The sequence below is a fragment of the Carlito syrichta genome, unplaced genomic scaffold (genome assembly GCF_000164805.1).
Source record: "Carlito syrichta isolate Samal-C Ts95f unplaced genomic scaffold, Tarsius_syrichta-2.0.1 Scaffold305632, whole genome shotgun sequence".
NCBI lineage: Eukaryota > Metazoa > Chordata > Mammalia > Primates > Tarsiidae > Carlito > Carlito syrichta.
Genome location: NW_007249728.1, coordinates 367,034 through 388,647, shown reverse-complemented (window position 1 = coordinate 388,647; position 21,614 = coordinate 367,034). Strand labels below are relative to the sequence as shown.

General features: G+C 36.2%; 1 protein-coding gene across 1 annotated transcript; it reads right to left on the bottom strand.

Annotated features, from left to right (window-relative positions):
• Window positions 1–1,220: 1,220 nt before the first annotated feature.
• Window positions 1,221–2,057, bottom strand: LOC103264218 (keratin-associated protein 13-2). Its single transcript, XM_008061864.1, has one exon. It carries the CDS (start codon window positions 2,009–2,011, stop codon window positions 1,484–1,486), a length of 528 nt encoding a protein of 175 aa, XP_008060055.1. The 5' UTR covers window positions 2,012–2,057; the 3' UTR covers window positions 1,221–1,483.
• Between the last annotated feature and the right edge of the window lie 19,557 nt (window positions 2,058–21,614).

Below are 21,614 nucleotides of genomic sequence, written 5' to 3'. Positions count from 1 at the left end.
TCTCAAGTATAAGAGAAAAGATACTCTCTATTCTCATATCCAATTAGAAAAAGTTTAAGGAAATGGTATCAGGGAAAATATATCTATAAACACTCATGGCATGTGATTAGAGGAAGTGATCATCTTTGATAGTTATTCTCCCACTCATGGAGGGTTATTACTAAACATGTTATGAAAATTTTTAACTAAATTTTCACGCTACCTTTAGCCTCTGAAACAAATGATTTGCTCAAAATAAAATAAAAACAGAAGGTCTTCTGTGCCAGATGTGACAAGTATACTACAGGGATTTAATTTTATTCACATTATCACATCTGAGTAGTAGATTCCAAAGCAGTCCAGGCAGGTTAAAAGATCTAGAACATTGAACTGTAACTCCCATTCAATGCAGAAGTCTACTAAAAATAGATTGCTCATCTTCTACTTGTTGAGGAGCTTGATAACCTCAAATAAAAACACACAAGGCATACTAATCCTATAAATTTATAATTTATAAATATATATGTCTTTCTAACAAGTCAAAATATGCCTTCCCACTTATATACCTAATCCTGAATTGTACCCCAATCTTTAAAATAAAATATATATACTAAAAAACTATCAGAACAAAAAACAAAATATGCCTCCCTACAACTCTTTCCACCAGTCACAGCTTTAACTTTTATGTCTGTCTCTTTTTTCCTCTCTCTGTGTGTCTCTCTCTTATCCACACATACATACACATTGAATAATCTAGTTTATCATATATTTAAAGATAACCATAATGCCCTTCAATACCTGACGCTACATATTTTTTTATGCCTATATATCCAAAATTTAAGTATTTTATAGATTTTATAAATATTTAATCACCTAGTTAATATCATCTGAACAAACTCTAGCTCAATATTGTTTTGAAAACACAAATTCAAAACCAAATATAATTGCCAGCATAAGGTGTCTTTGCAGAAAACACGATGAGAATGTTGACTCCATTATGGGCATACTTGCAATAATGCAATTAAAAATCTAACCAGTTTCTAATGGCAGAAGACATGTACTTGTTGACTCTTAGGCAGTTGAGTACCCAGAGAATCTCCTCATACACCAGGTTTGATGACATTTCCCAGGGAAATAGATTTCCTAGGAAAGGTACTCTGAGGACCTAGAACTCTAAAGAGAAATCACAAATCAAACTTTGAAAAACAATAAAGACAATAAAAACATATTCGATGCAAGAGTAAATGTATTTATTAGGACAAACAAAATTAAACTTCCATACACTTTGTAAGAAGAATTTATCTTATCATGAATCACTTGTTTCAAAATTACAGACATTTGACTCTATATTTTGGTCTGAAAGAACTGGTCTGTTAGCTGGTGCTTAATGGCAGAGAAAGAATGAAGAGGTAGTAGTGAAAGGGGTCAGCTAATATTGCTGGAAATGCCTATGATATCAGCTCCAAGTAGAGACTGAGACATTTTGCTTAAAAGGTCTGGAAATTCAGCAAGTTGGTCTGCAGAAGGTTGATCCGTAGGTTGGCCTGTAACAAGAAGACTGGCAGGTCCTAGAAGCCAAGTAGGTTGGACGACAGAATCCGGATCCATAGCCCAGGGAAGAGAAGCCACTGCTTCCATAACCCAGGGGTCTGAAGCCACTGGATCCACAGCCCAGTGAGGAGACGATCCTAGGTCCACAGCCCAGGGAGTGGCAGCTGCCAGACCCAAAGCCCAGAGACCCAGAGCAAGTTGTCTGGCAGGGACTGCACAGCAAGGAGGTCCTGGGGCGGTAGCAGGATGTCTGGCAGGGGCTGGACACCACATAGGACGTCTGGCAGCTGGTGGGCTCACAGCAGGTCTCCTGGCAGCCACTGTAGGGAGAGGAGCCCAGCTGGTAGGTACTGGGAGAGCAGAGGTTACTGCTGTAGACCAGGTTGCTGGGGTAGGAAGAGCCACTGGAGGAGCCTGGGTAACTCAGACAGCCTCCAAAGGAGCGGGAAGAGAAGTTTCCAGAGCTGCAGTTGTAGGACATGTTGATGGGAGATATAAGTTCAGATGAGTTACAGTGGGAAGATTCTCTGAGTTTCAGTGTTATGGTCTGGACTCTAAGTTATATATACTCTTTGACTTGGGTGTGTCCACTGTCCAGATGCTCCTTCCGCCTTGCTCACCTTTTATACAAGAATACCTCTAGGTTATTGCTTACATTCAATTTATCACACCTTCATATACTTAATTGTACATTAGTCACTCTGGAACACTTAAGAGGAAGCCACTCTGTTTCTTTCCCTGGAATTCACCGTGGTTTGACTATCAGTGTTAAAGGTCATCACATTTCTGTATATCCCCCCTCTTACTATTTATGAGTATAGCAAGTTCAAGTTCTATCAATGGAATTACATAAAATCTTCCTTTTTTCCTCTTGTTTTATTTTATTTTTAATTTTAATTTTTAAAATGTGGGTGGAATTCAGGGTCAGATATACAAATGATCATTGTACAGGTAAAGTCTGGGTTTCACTTTGGTCCCCATTTTACCAGGTGAGATCAGGTACCCTTACTGATGAAGTATGCCCCCCCCCCACATACATCCTGGTAGTTTCCCACTACTGCCAAACCCTTTCTTACAGTATTTTGATAATTGTTCAGCATCTGCTTATGAGTGAGAACATGTGGTACTCAGTTCTTTGTTTCTGTGATAGGTCATTGAGTATTATAGACTCTAAGTCCATCCAAGTTACTGCGAAGTTCATAATTTTGTCCTTTTTATGGCTGTGCAATATTCCATTATGTATGTGTACCACATGAGGAAAGAACAAAGGAGTTGATAACTGAGATGAAAGCAATAAAGAAAACAATAAACATAAATTACTTTTTCACTTCCATTGAGTTATCAGGAGCATTTGTGGTTACTATTTAAAATGGTTTGCCCTTTATTTTCATGAGCATATTATAATGGATTTCTCCAAACACTAACTATATGCATAGTCTTCACAATCTTTCAGTTAAAACTTTTACTTATATCTTGAGCTCAATGTAAGAATTATGGACTGCAACATCATCCTTGGTGATTATACCAAGGGATTTCCTTAAAGAGGGGCTTTCTTAGACACCACACATCTAGGAAACAATAAACACAACCTTTTTCCTTTTTTAGTGAGATTCTAGATAGAAGTTTTTCGTATGTTTTTTTTCATGAACCTGTCTTCTAGCAAGCATTATTGCATGGTTATTCCTTGAGTCAATTTTTTTTTCTTCTTCATGAAAAGTCCGATTCTTAACTGTAATTATTAACATACACTTAAACAATAATTTGGGAATTATCAATATTTTCCAAATCTACTAGCTTGAAGCATTAGAGCTATATGGATCTTTAAATGTCGTCTTGTCAAACTAGACGTCTTGTCAAACATGGCAAAATTACATCTCAGAGAGGTTCATTAACTACCCCTTATTTTTTCAGTGAGATAGAAGCAAAATTGAAGTTTTAACCATGGTTTTCTTATTGTGAGTCAAGTTACAAATATTCAACTTTAACCTGTCTCAGAAAAGAAGCTATTAAGCTTATTTATACTAAGATACAAAAGCCTAATAAAGCTTTATTTACCTCTCATAAGAATATTTGCATTAAATAGTGTTCAACGGGGGAATTCCATGAACCACTGATCCTTATACATTTAAAGTATATTTTACTTTCTAGCCCAAGAAAAAGAAAATAAACTGGATAATCCATGCTTAGATGAATGGGGGACAAAAAAGTCTTATCTGGTTTGTGCTTATTCTTCTTCTTTTGAAACTGGCATTTTATTTGGTTTAACTAAGGGAAATGGCATCCACAACTGTCATTGAAAAGACAGCCCCTTAACTACCTGAAAATTAACTTGCTTTATTCCAAAGCACGCTGCTTCAGAGCACTTAGTTACTTTGTTTTATGATTATCTCTCCCATGCAGAATTCAAAGTGTGGCATGCATCACATGAACTGCCCTTGTGCAATACTTAAACCATCACTCTGATTCACTGAAGTAAAATAAGCTATGCTTTATGAATGGACACCTATTAAATTTACCAAAACATATGTGTCACCCCTATGTGGGATTCCTTATAATGCCAGCCTGTAACTCTTTAGAATGGGAAATATTTTTTTCTTCCTACTAAATGTTAATTCTGCTAAGAAAAAAATCATAACAAATTTTCTAATATCCGGAAGTACCTGCTTTTCTTGACCAACTCCCTATGTCTGTGAATAAATATACATTAAAATATCTTGGGAATAAGTCGATTCCAATTAACACTCCCTCTGCCCATTCCTAATTGGGTTAACACTTTTCATTAGAGTTATTTGTGCACTTAATACAAATGCTAGTGAACAGCTCCTAAATGCTAGTAAATGTGTCCCTCTGAGAGGAACAAAAAGCAAAACAAAGTCAGAATAGCTTTAATAGTTCAGATGTGGATTCTGGGACGTATAAAATACTCTGTATGCTTTCTATACACAGGCAAAGTGTTAGTTTAAGAAAAAATTTCTAGATATGTCAGGGGAAAAATACAATATTAAAAACATTTTTTAAAAAAGAAATGAAGGAGTATCAACACTACAGAAAATAACACGAACGTTAGAGTATCCAGTAGCCACAAGTAGCTTATGATCTGAACTACTTGAAAAGTGATTGTTTTTCCAGGTCCCATAGTAATGCAGTTCAGGCTTCAAGGGGACTATATTCTATTGCAATGTTTCCAGAGATTGTTGAAAACTTTTCTGATTAAGCAGATATTATGCTACTGCCTAATGGAGAAAGAGTAAAAATCCATATGCTTCATTCTATATGTCTTTTTTCGTCCTGTTCATTTTTCTCCTTTATCCTTGAAATATAAGTACCTTTTAGTGCGCGATCCCTAAAGTTTCTTCCTCATAACAGCTGCTTTTCACTAGATTTTACTTTTAAAATTCTCACCTAGGGAGGATTTCACTGTTAAATGCTAATGCTAAGTGTGGACTGAAGGACACATTGCTGGGTAGAGGACTGAATGGGAACTTGCTGGACCACTCTGCTCATGTTTCTTTCCCTGGACACCCACACAGGACTGCCCTAGGCTGTGACTTTCTCAAAGGTAATCCTGCCTCATTGTTTGAGATTCTTCCAGGCACTGGCAACTTCTTTTACCTTACTGGAGCTTTTCCTGATTCAAATGTACCCATTTTATGATTTCATCCATAATTTTAATTTTAAATAAAAAGGTCAGGGTAGCTGATTTCTAAAAACAACTCTACTTACAGACTGCTCTGTTTTTCTTTCGCCATCTAAGTTCTTACACTTGTGTTTACCCAAGTTAGTGTGAAGAACTGGAATATAGTACATTAACAAAATACAGAGTAATTAGAAAACTCTAGAGTAGTTTTCTGGAATGTCTAACCTCACAATTGTTGCCATGTGGTTAGATTTGTGTTCATCTTTTTTTTTTCTATTTTCAATTTTTATGGATACATAATAATTATACATATTTATGAAGTACGTGTGATATTTTGATACAACATACCATGTGTAATGGTTGGATCTGGGTAACAGATATCCATCACCTCAAACACTCATCATTTACTTGTGTTTGAACATTCCAAATATACTCTTCTAGTTATTTTGAAATATATAATAAATTGTTGTTGACTATACAAGGGGGGACCCCCCCAAAATTTAATTATCTATTGGAGGACAAGTCCCTTGTAGTATATTCAAAATTTGTTCCTCCATGTCAAATGGTCAACCAAAGTTTTTATCTGGAAGTTTTGAGAAGGCTGTTTCATGATTTGAGGAAGAAACATCCTTAGTTGTAGTAAACAGGTGACTGGTTCTTCCACCATAACAACCCACCTGTCCACATCATGCTGAGTGTTCAGCAGTTTTTGAACAAAACCATCATGACTGCGTTATCCCGCCTTCCCTATTCACCAAATCTGATCCTGAGCAACTTTTTTTGTTTCCTTGGATGAAAAAAGTCCTCAAAGGAAGACGTTTTGCTGATGTGGAAGAGGTGAAACAAAACACTACAGAAGCACTGAAAGGCATTAAAATCGATGAATTCGAAAACTTGTGAGCAGTGGAAAAGTGTCTGGATAGGTATAGTGCATCAAACGGAGAGTATTTGGAAGGTGACCGAAGTTTCAACGTGTAAAAGTGAATACACAATTTTTTAATAAATAAATTCCAGGTTTTGGGGAGGTTCTGGCTTATACTTGCCCTGCTGTGCTACCAGTCCTATTCATTCTATCTAATTGTATTTTTGTATCCATTTGTCAACCTCTCCTTAGACTCCCCCTCCCACTATCATTTCCAGGCTCTGGTAGCCACTATTCTATTCACTACATTAGAGAGATAAGCTCCCTGTAGACCAACTTCTCAGTCTGATTCATCTTTCCGTCTTTCCAATGGCATTACAATAATGCATTTATTTTTGAGTAACCTTTTAGGAAATTTTCTTCACATCTGGTTATAGGTAATAGATGTGTATAGCTTACTGTTTTGTTATTGTTGTTTTAAGTTATAATAATGCAATATAATTGAACACATATTTATAACTATCTTTTTATATTAAATATTTACAACTAAATATATCTAAAACATGTTGACAGTTATATAATTGTGTATTTATTTATCATATATACAGTTAACACTTTTAAGTGTTTGGCACTGTTCTTAGCACTGTATTACACATATTAGCTCATGTATTTCTCATAATAATCCTATATAATACATATTGTATTTATTCTTATTTTATAGATGAAGACATGAGACACAAACATATTTTATTTATCTATTTCTCTACCAGTTTTGAGTTTTTACGATTGTACATCATGTGGCAAGGAATACACTTGTATATAGACCTTGGCTTCTACTGTTTTAGGGCTTCTGGCAGGTATATATTTAGATGAAATTCCTGAGTATACATAATTTCAATTTTAGCATGATAGTTAGAACCATGACTTTTGTATTTAGGCTGACTTTATTTGAATCCTGATTCCATTATGTGCTAGCTGAGCAATCAGATATATTTGAGTTTCTTCTATTTTGTTATCTTTTAGCTATTATTCTATAGAGCATCTGGTTTTCTAAATTTATTTTTAGAAGTATTTGTGCATTCTTTTTTTGTATGCCTTTGTCTTTCATATGTCACAAATATAATTCTCCAGTCAGTTGTTTGGCTTTTTTTTTTATTTAGTCAGCTCTAATGACATAAAATTCCCATGTAATAAAATTTACCTTTTTACCTGTATTGTTCAATGAGTTTTGACAAACATATACAATCATGTAATCACCAATCTAGATAGAGCATTTCCATTATTGCTAGAAATTCTGTGTTCCTTTGTGTCAACCAGTTCCCCGCAAATCTGAATTTCTGTGCCTACAGTCTTTTAGTTTCTAAAATGCACGGTAAATAAAATGGAACCTTATGTTGCTTTTTGTGCTTAGCTTTCTTCACAAAGCATTATTCTTTTGAGATTCATCCATGTTGTTGCATATTTCAGTAGTTCATTCCATTTTATTGCTAAGTAGTATTTCATTGTATATATGCTATACACTGGAAAATGAACATTTAGATGACTTCAGGTTTGGAGTCATTATGGATAAAACTGCTATAAACATTCACATGCAGATTCTTTTGTGGACATATGTTTTCGATTTTCTTAGGTAAATGCCTAGTAGTGTGATTTTTGATTCATATTGTAACTGCATGTTTAACATTATAAAAAATTGCCAAACTATTTTTTTACAGTGGCTGTATCATTTTGCACTCTCAAAGGCAATGTGTGAAAGTTTCAGTTGTTCAAATCCTCAACAGCACTGTGTATATTATTATTATTACTTTACCTATTCTGTAGTGGTGTTATATTGTGGTTTTTAATTTGCATTTTTCTAATGATTCATAATATTGTACATCTTCTCATGTGCTATTTGCCTCCTATATGGTTCCTTTAGGTGTATTTATTTAAATCACTTGACCATTTTCTACATGAATTATTTTCTCTACCCCTGCCTTTTTATTTCAGAATCATGAGGTACATGTGAGGATCTGCTACAAAAGTAAATTGCGTGAAGGCAAGGTTTGGGCTTCTGGCAAGTTGTTTTCTTATAATTGAGTTCTAAGTGTACTTTATATAATCAAAATTCAAGTCCTCCATCAAAATATGTGTTTTTCCAATATTTTCTTCCAGCCTGGGGCTTTTAATTTCATTTTCTTATGTCTCTGAAGGACAGATGTTTTTAATTTTCATGAAACTCAATTTAGCCAAAAATTTCTTAGTATATGATGCATAAAGTTTGGGTCAAAAGTCTTTTTATTTTTTATTTTTGTATATGGATTCAGTAATCCAAGGGCCATATGTTGAAAAGACTGCCCTCTCCCATTGAATCATCATGACACCTTTGTCAAAAGTCAATTAGTCATACTTACATAAATTTATTTCTGGGGTCACACTTTTATACACTTTTTGATGTGTGTATCTATTCTTATGCCAATACCATAGTGCCTTCATTGTTATATTGTTATAATAAGCCTTGAAATCAGATTGGAATCCTCAAACTTTGTACTTTGTTTTCAAAATTGTTTGGTATTTCAAATTCTTTTGTATTTTCATATACATTTTAGAATGAGTTTGCCAATTTATTTTCATTAAATTTAATTAATTAATTATTTTTTGTAGAGATGAGGTTTTGCTATATTGTCCAGGCTGGTCTCAAGCTCCTGTGCTCAGGCAATCCACCTGCCTTGGCTCCTCAAATGCTGGGATTACAGATGTGTCCTACCACAACCAGCAATCTTGCCAATTTCAACAAATTACCCCAATATTTTTTGATAAGGATTATGTTAAATCTATAGCCAACTTGACTAGAATTGGTTATCTTAACAGTACTAAGACTTCTGTTCTATAAGCATGATACATTTGTTTGTTAGACATTCTTGGTTGGGCTCGGTGGCTCATGCCCATAATCTCAATATTTTGGGAGACCAAGGCTTGCTTGAGTTGAGAAGTTTAAGACCAACCTGGGCAACATAGAGAGATCTTGTCTTAAAATAAAAAAATCGTTGGGCTGGGTGGCTCAGACTGTAATCCCAGCATTTTGCGAGGCCGAGGCGAATGGATTGCCTGAGCCCGTGGGTTCATGACCAGCCTGGACTACTTGGTGAGACCTTGTCTCTACAACAAATCAAAAATTAGCCGAGCGTGATAGCACGCACCTGTAGTTCTGGCTACTTGGAAGACTGAGGCGGAAGGATCACCAGAGTCCATCAGTTCGACACTAGGGTGGCCATGAGAGTGCCACTGTGCTCCAGCCTGGGCGACAGGAGACTCCAACTCAAAAAAAAAAAAAAAAATCAAAAATCAAAAAAATAAGCTGGGTGTGGTGATGTCTGCCCGAAGTCTCAGCTACTCAGGAAGCTGAGACAGAAGGACTGCCTGAGCCCAGGAAATCAAGACTGCCATGAGTCACAGTCGTGAGCTGTGGTCATGCCACTGCACTCCAGCCTGGGTAACAGAGAAAGACTTCTAACTCTAACACTGCTCAAAGAAATCAAAGTTGACACAAACAAGTGGAAAAATATCCCATGCTCATGGATCGGAAGAATCAACATTGTGAAGATGTCCATCTTACCTAAGGCAATCTACAAATTCAATGCAATACCCATCAAATTACCAGCAACATTCTTCTCAGACCTAGAAAAAACAATGCAGGAATTCATATGGAAACACAAACGTCCAAGAATAGCCAGAACAATCCTCAGCAAAAAAAACAAGGCAGGTGGTATCACATTACCAGACTTCAAACTTTACTATAAAGCTACAATCATCAAAACAGCTTGGTATTGGTATAGGAACAGGCATATAGATCAATGGAATAGAATTGAGATTCCAGAAGCAAAACCTCAATTTCTCAACCAACTCATCTTTGACAAAGCCTCCACTACCTACCACTGGGGAGAGGAGAACCTATTCAGTAAATGGTGCTGGGAAAACTGGCTGACCACATGCAGAAGATTGAAACAGGACCCCTATCTATCTCCATGCACAAAGGTTAATTCCAAATGGATCAGAGACCTAAATGTAAAACCTCAAACCATAGGAACCTTAGAAAATGAAGGAAATACCCTCATGGAAATCGGAACTGGCATCCAATTCCTGAACAAAACCCAAAACCCACAGCTCATAAGAGAGAAGATAGACAAATGTGACCTTATTAAACTGACAACCTTCTGCAAAGCCAAAGAAACCATCAAGAGAGCAGGGAGACAGCCTACAGACTGGGAAAAAGTATTTGCCAACTCCAGGTCTGACAAAGGCTTAACATCCTGGATCTACAAGGAACTCAAACGTGCTGAAAAGAAAAAAAAACAAACAACCCCATTATAAAATGGGCAAAAGATACAGACACTTCACAAAGGAAGACATCCGAGCAGCTAACAAACACATGAAGAAATGTTCAACCTCACTAATCATTAGGGAGATGCAAATCAAAACCACACTGAGATACCTCCTAACTCCAGTCAGAATGGCAATTATCAACAAGTCAAAAAATAACAGCTGCTGGAGAGGGTGTGGTGAAAAGGGAACACTTCTACACTGTTGGTGGGAGTGTAAACTAGTGCAACCTCTGTGGAAAGCAGTGTGGCAATTCCTAAAAGCTCTAAATACCAACCTCCCATATGACCCTGCAATCCCCCTACTGGGAATATATCCTGAAGAACACAAATCACTCTATAAAAAAGATACCTGTACACGCATGTTTATCGCAGCATTGTGTGCACGCCTGTGATTCCAGTTACTTGGAAGGCTGAGGTGGAATGATCGCCTAAGCCCAGCAGGTCAAGGCAGTGGTGGCCGTGATCGTGCTGCTGCACTCCAGCCTGGGCAACAGAGTGAGACTCCAACTCAAAAAAAACCCAAACCAAACAAAACCCCAAAATAACATCAAAAAACAAACAAAAAATTAAAAACGCAGCACTATTTAATGCCTCTCAGCAACAAATTGTAGTTTTAACTGTAGGATTTATGCAATCCTGCAAATGTTAGATTTATAACTAAGTATTTTATGATTTGGGTGCTATTTTAGACATATTTTTTAAAACTGAAGCTTCTGTATGTTGAACACTGTTACACAGAATTGTTTTCTGTATCTCATTCATATCCTGCAAACTTCCTAATTCACTTATTAATCTTAGCAAATATTTTCAAACTATTTCATTTATTTTACATATGCTATTATGTCACCTGCAAATAAAAACAATATTCTTTCTTCCTTAAAAATACATTGGACTGTTTTCTTTTGGTGCTATTGTACTGGGTGGGAACTCTAGTACAATGTTGAGTGGAAGGGGTCAAAATTGCTACAGGTCTTAGGGAGAAGGAATATTCAGTCTTTTTATAATTAATCAATATTAAGAATTTTGGCAGCTGTAGGTTTTTTGTGGTTGCCATTGATCAGACTGAGGAATTTATCTTCTAGACCTTGCTTATTTTTTCAAATGCTTTTAAAATGCATTTATTGAGATTATTATATAGTGGGGTTTTTTTTTATTCCTGTGATGTAATCAATTGCATCGGTTTAAAATCGAACCAACTTTGCATTCCTGGGGGAAACCCCCATGGTCATGATGCATTATACTTTTGATACATTGCTGGATTAGATTTACTGACTTTTTCTAAGGATTTTTTTGTGTCTGTGTTAATGAAGGATATTGGCTTGTAATTTTTAAAATATCATATCCTTGTATAGCTTACTGTTAGGATGATGTTGACCTCATAAGATGAGTTGGAAAGTCTTTATACTTTACTTTTCTGAAGAATTTTTTTTTTCAATTTTTAAAAATAATTTTCCAGTGAGACCATTTAAGCTTGGAATTTTCTTTGTTGGAAGGTCTTTTTCACTGTAAATTTAATTTTGTTTATAGGTGCAGGGCTATTCAGGCTATCTAAATATTCTTAAGTGAGCATTGTTATTTTATACTTATTAAAGATTTTTCCTATTTCATCTATGATATCACTGTAAGTGACCTCAACAAAAATGGTCATGTTGTCCAGCAACAATGGTCATATCAATCTGTTTGATCTGCAGAAATAAGAGAAATAGTGGCAACCTGCCTCTCAACCACAGAAACAGCATAAGCCATTGCTAGAGGTACCCTGGCCAGAAAGCAAGACAAGTTCATTTACGAGGGGAACCTACCAAATCTGGAAATTATTTATTAACATGTTGTATATTTATGTTTAAACTTCAGTTATCCTCAAAGTACTTTTCATTTGATGCAATGCATCTATCAAATCTATCAAGATATTTTTTTTTTTACTGCCCAAAATAGTTTTGACCGCATCCATTTTGATGTCTTTTTAGCTAGTGTTTCTGCCCTTTTTTTTTTGAAAACCCCTTCGACATTGGCAAAACTTTTCCCTTTGAGGACTTTTTCCATCCAGGGAAACATAAAGATGTGCTTGGGGTAAGAATGGGTGAATAGGGAATGTGGGTAATGGAGGTCATAACGTCTTGGTCAAAAACCTCTGAACACTCAGTGCAGTGTAGGCAGGTCAACTCATAAATCACCCATCATGAGATGGTCAGACACATTGCAAAATCTACAAGAAAAAATTCACTGAAGCTGAACACAGCCTCTCACAACAACGTTACCTGGTACACTAATGCCAATGGGTTACTAGAACACTTACCTAGCAGGGGAAGCCTGGACTACAAGGAGCTCAGCCTCCAAAAGATAATTCTGATATTTTACTTTTTAGGGGGGACCTCCCCTTATATATTTGTTAGGGCATAAGCTGAATTCACAAGAGATTTAACTAGCTATCTCACATTTATTATTCCACCAGATTTGGCTTCATTTTCATGTTAATCATTTCTGCCACAGTACTATACTTGTCCTTTTTTTTTTTTTTTGAGTTGTAGTCTCACTCTGTCACCCAGACTGGAGTGCAGTGGTCGCTCCTGGCCACCCCAGCCTCGCCTGCTGGGCTCCGGCGGTCCTTCCGCCTAGCCTTCCAAGTAGCCGGAATTACAGGCACGCGCTACCATGCCCGGCTGATTTTTTGATTTATTGTAGAGATGAGGACCCGCCAGGCGAGTCTCGAATCTGCAGGCTCAGGCAACCCACTCACCTCAGCCTCCCAAGGCACGGGATTACAGGCTGAGCCACCGAGACCAGCTACTTGTCCTTTCTTACATGTTACATTCAAATAGAATATTGCCATCTCTCTTTGCTTAAAATATGCTAAGGAAGTTAAATGTATTTTGAATAATATTTATCTTGCTTGCCTCCAACTAGAATACATGCTCCAGTTGGTAGATGCCCCAGTTCTCTTCTCCATCATTTTGCATGGACACACATGGCCACTTCCTACCTCTCAGTGCCTTGCTCAGCAGCATATTACTAAGGTGGCAGAATGTGGTGACAGGTTTGCTTTTTGCACTTGAAATAAAGTTTATCACCTGAGTGTTGGATGGATCATTTAACTGGTGGAGGTTAGTGAAAATCTTTAATCTTCTTCAGTTTGCATTTCAATTTATAAGCACTACAGATTCTTATAAAATAATTGGAAAATATTAAACTCCTCTTTTATTTCCAAAACTTAGCTTCCACATCTTCATCTTGATAATGGTCAAAGATTCATATGATATAGAAAAATAAATAAAAACTTAGGAGACTAGCAACAGAGTTAGTATTATGGTCAACTTCTACATTCCTTAATGTTTGTTTGTTTGTTTAAATTCAGCATTGTAACAAAAACAGAGCCTTACTGGGTATTGAACAAAACACAAATACATTTAATAGAATTAGATGTTACCTACCCTACCAAGTAAATGCTAGTGTGAGAAACCACTTATTATAATATCTGATCTCTTACGTCAATAGAGATGAGTTTTAGCTTATTAGAATAGAAGCAACACTAAATTACAGCAAGTCATTTTAGCTGTCATGTATACCAGAGGCAGGATTAGATGACTGTCACAGGTCCTGGCCATTGCATAATTCTATGAATCTAAGGTAAAAACTATGTTCTGATAATTCAATCTTAACAGTAAGTTTTCATATAACTACACTGTTGTTTAGCTTTGTTCTTTGCCAGATTGTAAAGGAAGAGGTATATGTCCCTAGTAAAGTTGCAGTGAGATTCAAGAAGCACATGACCAATTGGTTTCAGTGAATATTGATAGGAAACATTAAGAAAATAATCTATTTCCTGAAGAGTGCATCAGTCCAGGTTCTCCAAAGAAACAGAACCAATAAATAGAGAGAGAGAGAGAGAGAGAATTATATGCATGTGTGTGGACAGAGGGAAAGAGTTATTTTAAGGAACTGGCTCGTGTAATTGTGAGGCTTGTTGAGTCCAAATTCAGCAAAATAAGCTAGCAGTTGGAAATTCAGGTGAGAGTTGAAGTTGCAGTAATGAGTCTGGAAGGCTGGAAACTCCAAGTAGAAATTCTATGCTGCAGTCTTGAGAATTCCTTCTTCTCCAGAAAAACTCAGTCCTTACACTTAAGGCATTTAACTAATAGTAAGAGGCGTACCCACATTGTAGAGGGTGTTCTATTTCATTCAAAGTTTATTGATATAAGTACTAGTCACGTCTACAAAAATGCCTTCACAGCATCTAGTCTTGTGTTTGACAGACAACTGGGTACTACAGCCTCCTCAAGCTGACACATGAATGTTAACCATTACAAGTGGTTATTGAGGCATTAAACAGTATGAGCAAATAAGCATTAAAGTGACAACAATTGCATTAGAAAAATATTTGTCATTCTATTCTTCCTTATGCTGATTTATTTATATGGAAATTCATATTCTAATATCTTTGCATCAATGCATATTAAGCTATATTTAAAGTCTTAACAACACTTAAAGGGAAAAAAATTAAGAAACTCTTGGCACAATGCTTTGAAAAGGCAAACCACCATCTGGAAAACACTTTAATCTTTTTTACATGTATTAAAGAGAACTTTAAAAAAATTCACAAAACTCTGCTATTAACTGTAATTAAACCTGCAAATACTCGTTACCACATCATAATGGTGAAGTTCTGTCTAAATTTATTTACTAAAAAGTGCAAATTGATTTCCTATCATTTTGAAATGTTTATTATCATAGTTTCAAAAACTGGACTTTGAAACATGAGACTATTAATCTTTGTTATAGAAAACCACGTTTGTTTGTTTAGATGTATTTGTTCACTTAAAGTTGCATTTTTGAGCATTAACATCTTAATGCTGACATCACTGAACTAACTGTAATTAGCTCATTCTAGTAGTGTGAAAGCCCTGGAGAACTTTTTGGAACTAGAAGCTTAAAAACTTTCCCATTCGAAAAAAAATATCAGCTAAAACAGATGAGAGGGTCTAAATTTTAATTTTGGAACACAGTGAGAAATTTCAGTTTTCCATCTTAATAAATAATATTAGATAATATTTATTAAGCAGTTTATATACATCTAAGGCATTTAACCAGTCATTGTGCTAAGCATTATATTTGGTACATGTTATTCTATTTAACTCACAGTAGTTATGCATTGATTTGTATATCCTTCTTGCAGATGAGGTAGAAACTATGTGCCATCATAACTTTACCTGAGTTTCTACTCTTAACCTTTGCATGTGCCACCTCAGTAGCATAAAGAATGGAATAGCTCCAATTCCTGAGCAAAACTCGAAACCCACAGGCCATAAGGGATAAGATAGACAAGTGGGACCTCATTAAACTGACAAGCTTTTGCAAAGCCAAAGAAACCATCAAGAGAGCAGAGAGATAGCCTACAGACTGGGAAAAAGTATTTGCCAACTCCAGGTCTGACAAAGGCTTAACATCTTGGATCTACAAGGACTCAAATGTGCTGAAAAGAAAAAAACAAACAACACCATTATAAAATGGGCAAAAGATACGAACAGACACTTCACAAATGAAAACATCCGAGCAGCCAACAGACACATGAAGAAATGCTCAACCTCACTAATCATCAGGGAGATGCAAATCAAAACCACACTGAGATACCACCTAACTCCAGTCAGAATGGCAATTATCAATAACTCAGAATATAATAGTTGTTGGAGAGGGTGTGGCAAAAAGGGAAACTCCTACACTGTTGGTGGAAGTGTAAACTAGTGCAACCTCTGTGGAAAGCAAGGTGGTGATTCCTAAAAGCTCTAAACATCAACCTCCCATATGACCCTGCAATCCCCCTACTGGGAATATACCCTGAAGAACTCAAATCACTCTATAAAAAAGATACCTGCACACGAATGTTTATCGCAGCATTGTTCACAATAGCAAGAACCTGGAACCAACCATGCTGTCCATCAAAAGAGGACTGGATTAAAAAAAGGTGGTACATATACACGATGGAATACTATGCAGCCATAAAAAAGAACAAAATCATGAATTTCGCAGCAACCTGGATGGAGCTAGAGTCTATAATACTGAGTGATCTCTCACAGAAACAAAGATCTGAGTGTCACATATTCTCACTCATATAGTGGACCTTGATCATCCAACGCACTACCATAAGAAAATGACTGACAGTGGTGGGAAACTATGGGGGTGGGGATGGGACTAATGGTAGTAAACATCTGTCTGGGGACAGGGAGACACCTGTTATCAACAAGGGGGCCTGAATGAAGCATATTTGTATACCTAACCCTTAACTGTACCCCACAATATCAAAATAAAAAATATTGATTAAAAAAAAAGAATGGATAAGCATGGTAGGGAGGGTAGAGCGTGAAGGTGTGGAGGTGGAGTAGAGAATAAAGCAATATTAGGGGAACAAAGTGAAAAATAATTGAATAATTAAGGTCAAAGCATGCTGACGGTTGTTCTGGCCCCAGTTATTAAATTCTATTGAACATAGATTTTAATTGGATTATTGCCTTTGCTCCAGTAACCCAAACCAGAAAAATCAATACATGAGATCTACAACAGCTTCATGTCACCACCCTAGACTTCAATTATACCAGAAATATTCTCTTTTCTAAAAGAAAAACCAATAAAATCCTGAATCCTGGCCTCTTATAAACTCTTAGATATTCCCTGACTGTGCCTTTCAACCTGAAAATCCACTTCAATAAATGTTTCCTCCTTGAAGCTTTTTTTTTTTCCTTAGCATTCCTTTGGAAAAAAAATCCCATTAGTTTAAATATATTCAATTTCATTACACTTTTCTGAAATTTGGCTTTGGGAATTATTTTAATTTCTAGTTTACATGCCATAGGGAAGTAGAAATGAGCATATAACACCACAAAAACACAAGATCAGGACTACTACTAATAAGGCACGCTCATAGAAGAGAACGCATAGACACAACACTAAGAAGTTGAAAATGTTCGGTTGAAGAAGGCTTCCCGGGTAATGGGAGATTTCTTGAATAAACAAAGATCAAAACAAAGAGATATGGAACAATATATCAGCTAGATGGAAGGGTTAGAAAGTACAGAACCAGTATATAATGAAAAGCCCTACCAGGATTTTAGCATATGCAATCTTATTTAATTCTAAGAAATATATGCCATTATCATTCACATTTCCAGATATTAAAACAGAGGCAAACACAGTTTAATAATTTATGTAAGGTTATTTCTCATAAGTGATGGAATTATGAGTCAAATTTAGGTTTGCCTTACTGTAAATTTCATTCATTTTGTATTTACTCATTCTATTTATTTCATTTGTTTTTCTAAGTATGAGTTCTTAACACAAAATAAGTATTATTCATTTTGAACAGGAGAGTTGATGTATAGATGCATAAATGAATGAGTAAATGAAGTTTATGAGTTCATTAGTCTGAATTATTAGTATCAAATCTTAAGTGCTCCCAGATTTTGACTCTTTTAGGAGGCTGAACTACATTTCTGGGTGACAAGATATAATCTGACCCAAGGTTTCAAATAGAACAGTAGCACAGAAGAAAGATCTTGACTCAACACATTTCTTAAGTTGTACTCTTTAATTTATCTCACAAGGGATGGGGAGAGGTTGATCACTGTTCAGGCTTTTAAAAAACATCCTCCTTGAGGATCCAAGTTTGGATAGGGACCAAGAAAAAAAAAAGAAGTTAAATAGGAGAGCTAATTAAGAGTCTAGCTATAGCAGTGATTTCAATATCAGGGATACCCGGCATGAATAGTTTTCAGAAACTAAATCTCACTGTTAAGTGGTCTTTATTAGCAGGACTAACGCACTCTCATGCCAAAGGAAACTGACTAAAGGCACACAACATGCTGAAATGAATAAGCAGAAACAAGAATCTGATTTCTATATTCTTAGGCAAATTATTTTTAATAAGCTCACATCTTTTTATTTTGAGGGGACACACTGGAAAGAGAGGATCTCATAAATATAAAACATAAATTGTGTTCTAAGAAGGAAAGAGGGAACAGAAGGGAGAAAGAAAGGGAGAGAGGGGACAGAAGGGAGAAATAAATAGGAAGAGAGAATGTCAGAAGTAACAACATGCAGATGACTTGCAGCATTAGTCAAAGTATATTAAAAGATTCAGTTAAGTGCTTGAAGATGGCTTTTGAAGGCCTTAGTTCTTGAAAACTGATAGACAGCTTCTGAGTTAGAAGATCTAGAATCTCCTTAGTAATAAAGTTGCAGCCCTGGAGGCTGGAAGGGTGAGATCAAAGTGTTGGCAGGGTGGGTCCTTCTGACCTTCTGAGGACTGTGAGGAAAGGACCTGTTCTAGGCCTCTTCCTTGGCGTGTAAATAGCTGCCTTCTCATGTCTCTTCACATCGTCTTCCTTTATGAGTGTCTGTCTCTACATCTATATTTTCCCATTTTGTAAGGATACTAGTTATATTGAATTAGGGCTCACTCTAATGACCTCACTTTAACTTGATTGAAGACTCTGTCTTCAAATAAGGTTCTGAGGCTCTGGGGGTTAGGACTTCAAAAAATGAATTTTGTAGGGGACAAAATTCAATTCATATAACAGGATACAAGCAGTCACTAAAAGTAGAAAAAGAGTTACTTTAGAATTTTAATTAGAGATTGCTTCCCAACTTCCATTTTCTTTGGGTTTAATGAGGAATTCTAATGAATTTTTTCGTAAAGAACTTTATATATCCTTACCACTGGTATATGAAGAAAGCATCTTGGTATTCAGAGAGTCCTTTGGGGCTTCACTAATAAGTTATCTAATTAAAATGAAATTGATTTTCCCCTGCAGATATGGCTGAATATGTTTTATTCATTTACTTAAGAGACACAGATCATTCCTTTCTCATTAGGAGGATGAAGGAGGCTATTTTTATGGCCAATAATCTAGTCATCACTATTCAACATAGCAGGGCCCCCTGCCACCTCTCATTTCTTGCCATCTTATGGTGACAGTATGCCATGGCATGTCTGTTTCCGAAGGAAACAGGCAGCAACATCTCATAGTTTTTGAAGAGGTAATCATATATTTTCGGTTGCCAATAGTAAAAATAATAAAATTCATACTAAAAATACCTGTATTCATCTTTGGAGTCACTTTATCAATGGACTTAAAGTTCATTGCAAGTCAGGAACAGAGGAATAGACATCCGGGTTGTGTAAGTCTTTCCAGTCTGGTAAATTGAGATGTTGTATAAAGCTAGTGTTTCCTAAAGCACCGTAGAAGCAACCAACTAGGAGCTTGGAAGGCCAGATATGTATAGTTGTAAAGAGTCTCATTAGAGCCATTTTTGCAAATTGTCTTGAAATTGTTTGCTATTGGAAATATTCTATTAAAAAGGCATTATAATGCTGAGATTTTAAAATTTATAATACAATCTGGTAACTTTTCAATGATTTCTAGTCTAAAAGTACAGTACCATTAAAACCTATTAAATTTAGAACATTATAAGAGAAATGAATAAAAATGCTCAACTACTTTTGGAAATAAACATAGAAGAAAGTCAACTGTATGCATCCAATAAAATAAACAGAAAAGCAATACTATTTAATCATTGAAACAAATAGAAACATTTCTTTGGTTTGAAATTATTCCCTGTTTAGAGAGCTAAACCAAGAATAAGGTGCTTAAAATAAGCATAAAGAAACAGAAAAATAGAGGATTAACTAGGGATAAGGTAAAAAAAGAAAAAAAGGATTGGAAATGAAAAATAAAGAGAAATTAGAGAGGAAGAATAGATGGAGAAGAAACACAGCATATGAATATGGCATTGATTTTTGAAATGTTGACTGGTTCCATAAAGGTTTAAAACAGTGCTTTCGATAATGGGTTACAGGTGCTATATTTTAATTCTTAAACAAGTATATTGTTTAAATTCCCAACTTTCTCATTTAATTCTGAATGTTTTGCTCTTGTGCCAAAGAAAAACTTGATTCAAAAAAAGTACTTAAAAATATTTACAGCAGTAGTTCTCATATTTGATATCTCAGAATCACCTGGGAAGCATTTGCTTTGTTTATGTGAGCAAAGCTTTACATATATTCCTCACTAATTATCTGGCAGTACTCAGGTTATTTACACTCTCCTTTTCTATGTTTTTATACTTATATTACCCATTTCATTTTCACAGTAACTCAAAGAAGGAAAGTACTATTATCCCATGTCACAGAAAAGAAAAGTGAGGCATGACCAGCCTCAAGTCAATTGCACAAGGTCCCAGTGCAGGAAAAGACAGCATCAAGGGTTGCCCCAAAGAGTTCTGACAGCAAAGGCTATGCTATAATCTTGTGTTACATTGTCCCACAATTACCATGCCAGGCCTCCTCCCCAGAACTACTCTCTGGGGTGTTGGGATTCTTATATTTTAGACAGTGTTTCTTAAACTCATCAGGATTTAAGAGCCTGAGTGACCAGACACCCTTTCCACAATGTCCTGAGATTATCTTGTTACTTGTTTTACATTCCAAGTCTTTTAAAACAATTAAATTCAGCCGGGCTCGATGGTTTAGCCTGTAATCCCGCGCCTTGGGAGGCTGAGGTGAGTGGAATGCCTGAACCCGCGGGTTTGAGACCCGCCTGGGCAACTTGGTGAGACCTCATCTCTACAATAAAACAAAAAGTTAGCCAGGCGTGGTAGCGCGTGCCTGTAGTTCCAACTACTTGGAAGGCTGAGGCGGAAGGATCGCCGGAGCCCTGCAGGTCGAGGCTGCAGTGGCCGGGAGCGGCCACTGCACTCCAGTCCGGGTAACAGAGTGAGACTACAACTCAAAAAAAAAAAAAAACTAAAATTAAAAAAATTTAAAAAATAAAAACAATTAAATCCTAGGAGGAAGGTAAGTGAAAAATTAATGTCAAGAATGATCATGAAAAAGAAAGCACTCAATATGTAACACTTCCCCAGGAAAAATATGGACTCAACTATATTCTGAAGCTCTTTAACTCCCTTATCAAAACTTTAATCTACCTTCGATGGGACAGAACTCAGAAAAAATTACTGCCTGGGCTCCAGCAATATTGCCGCCACCAGACTTTAGCATCATAGGATTTGGGTATTGAAGTGGGAAAATGAACAAGGGGAGATAAGCAATTTACAGTGCTAGTAATGGAGAAAACCACAACAAGAATTTTGCACTAGAAATTTTCAGAATGTTGGAGTTCTTTCCAGTTGTCCCTGAGAAATAATTGAAATGCCTTCTCCTCTGCCATGTCTGTGACTC

Coding starts and splice junctions, on each gene's coding strand:
- LOC103264218 (XM_008061864.1), bottom strand. CDS start 2,011: ATGTCCTACAACTGCAGCTCTGGAAACTTCTCTTCCCGCTCCTTTGGA.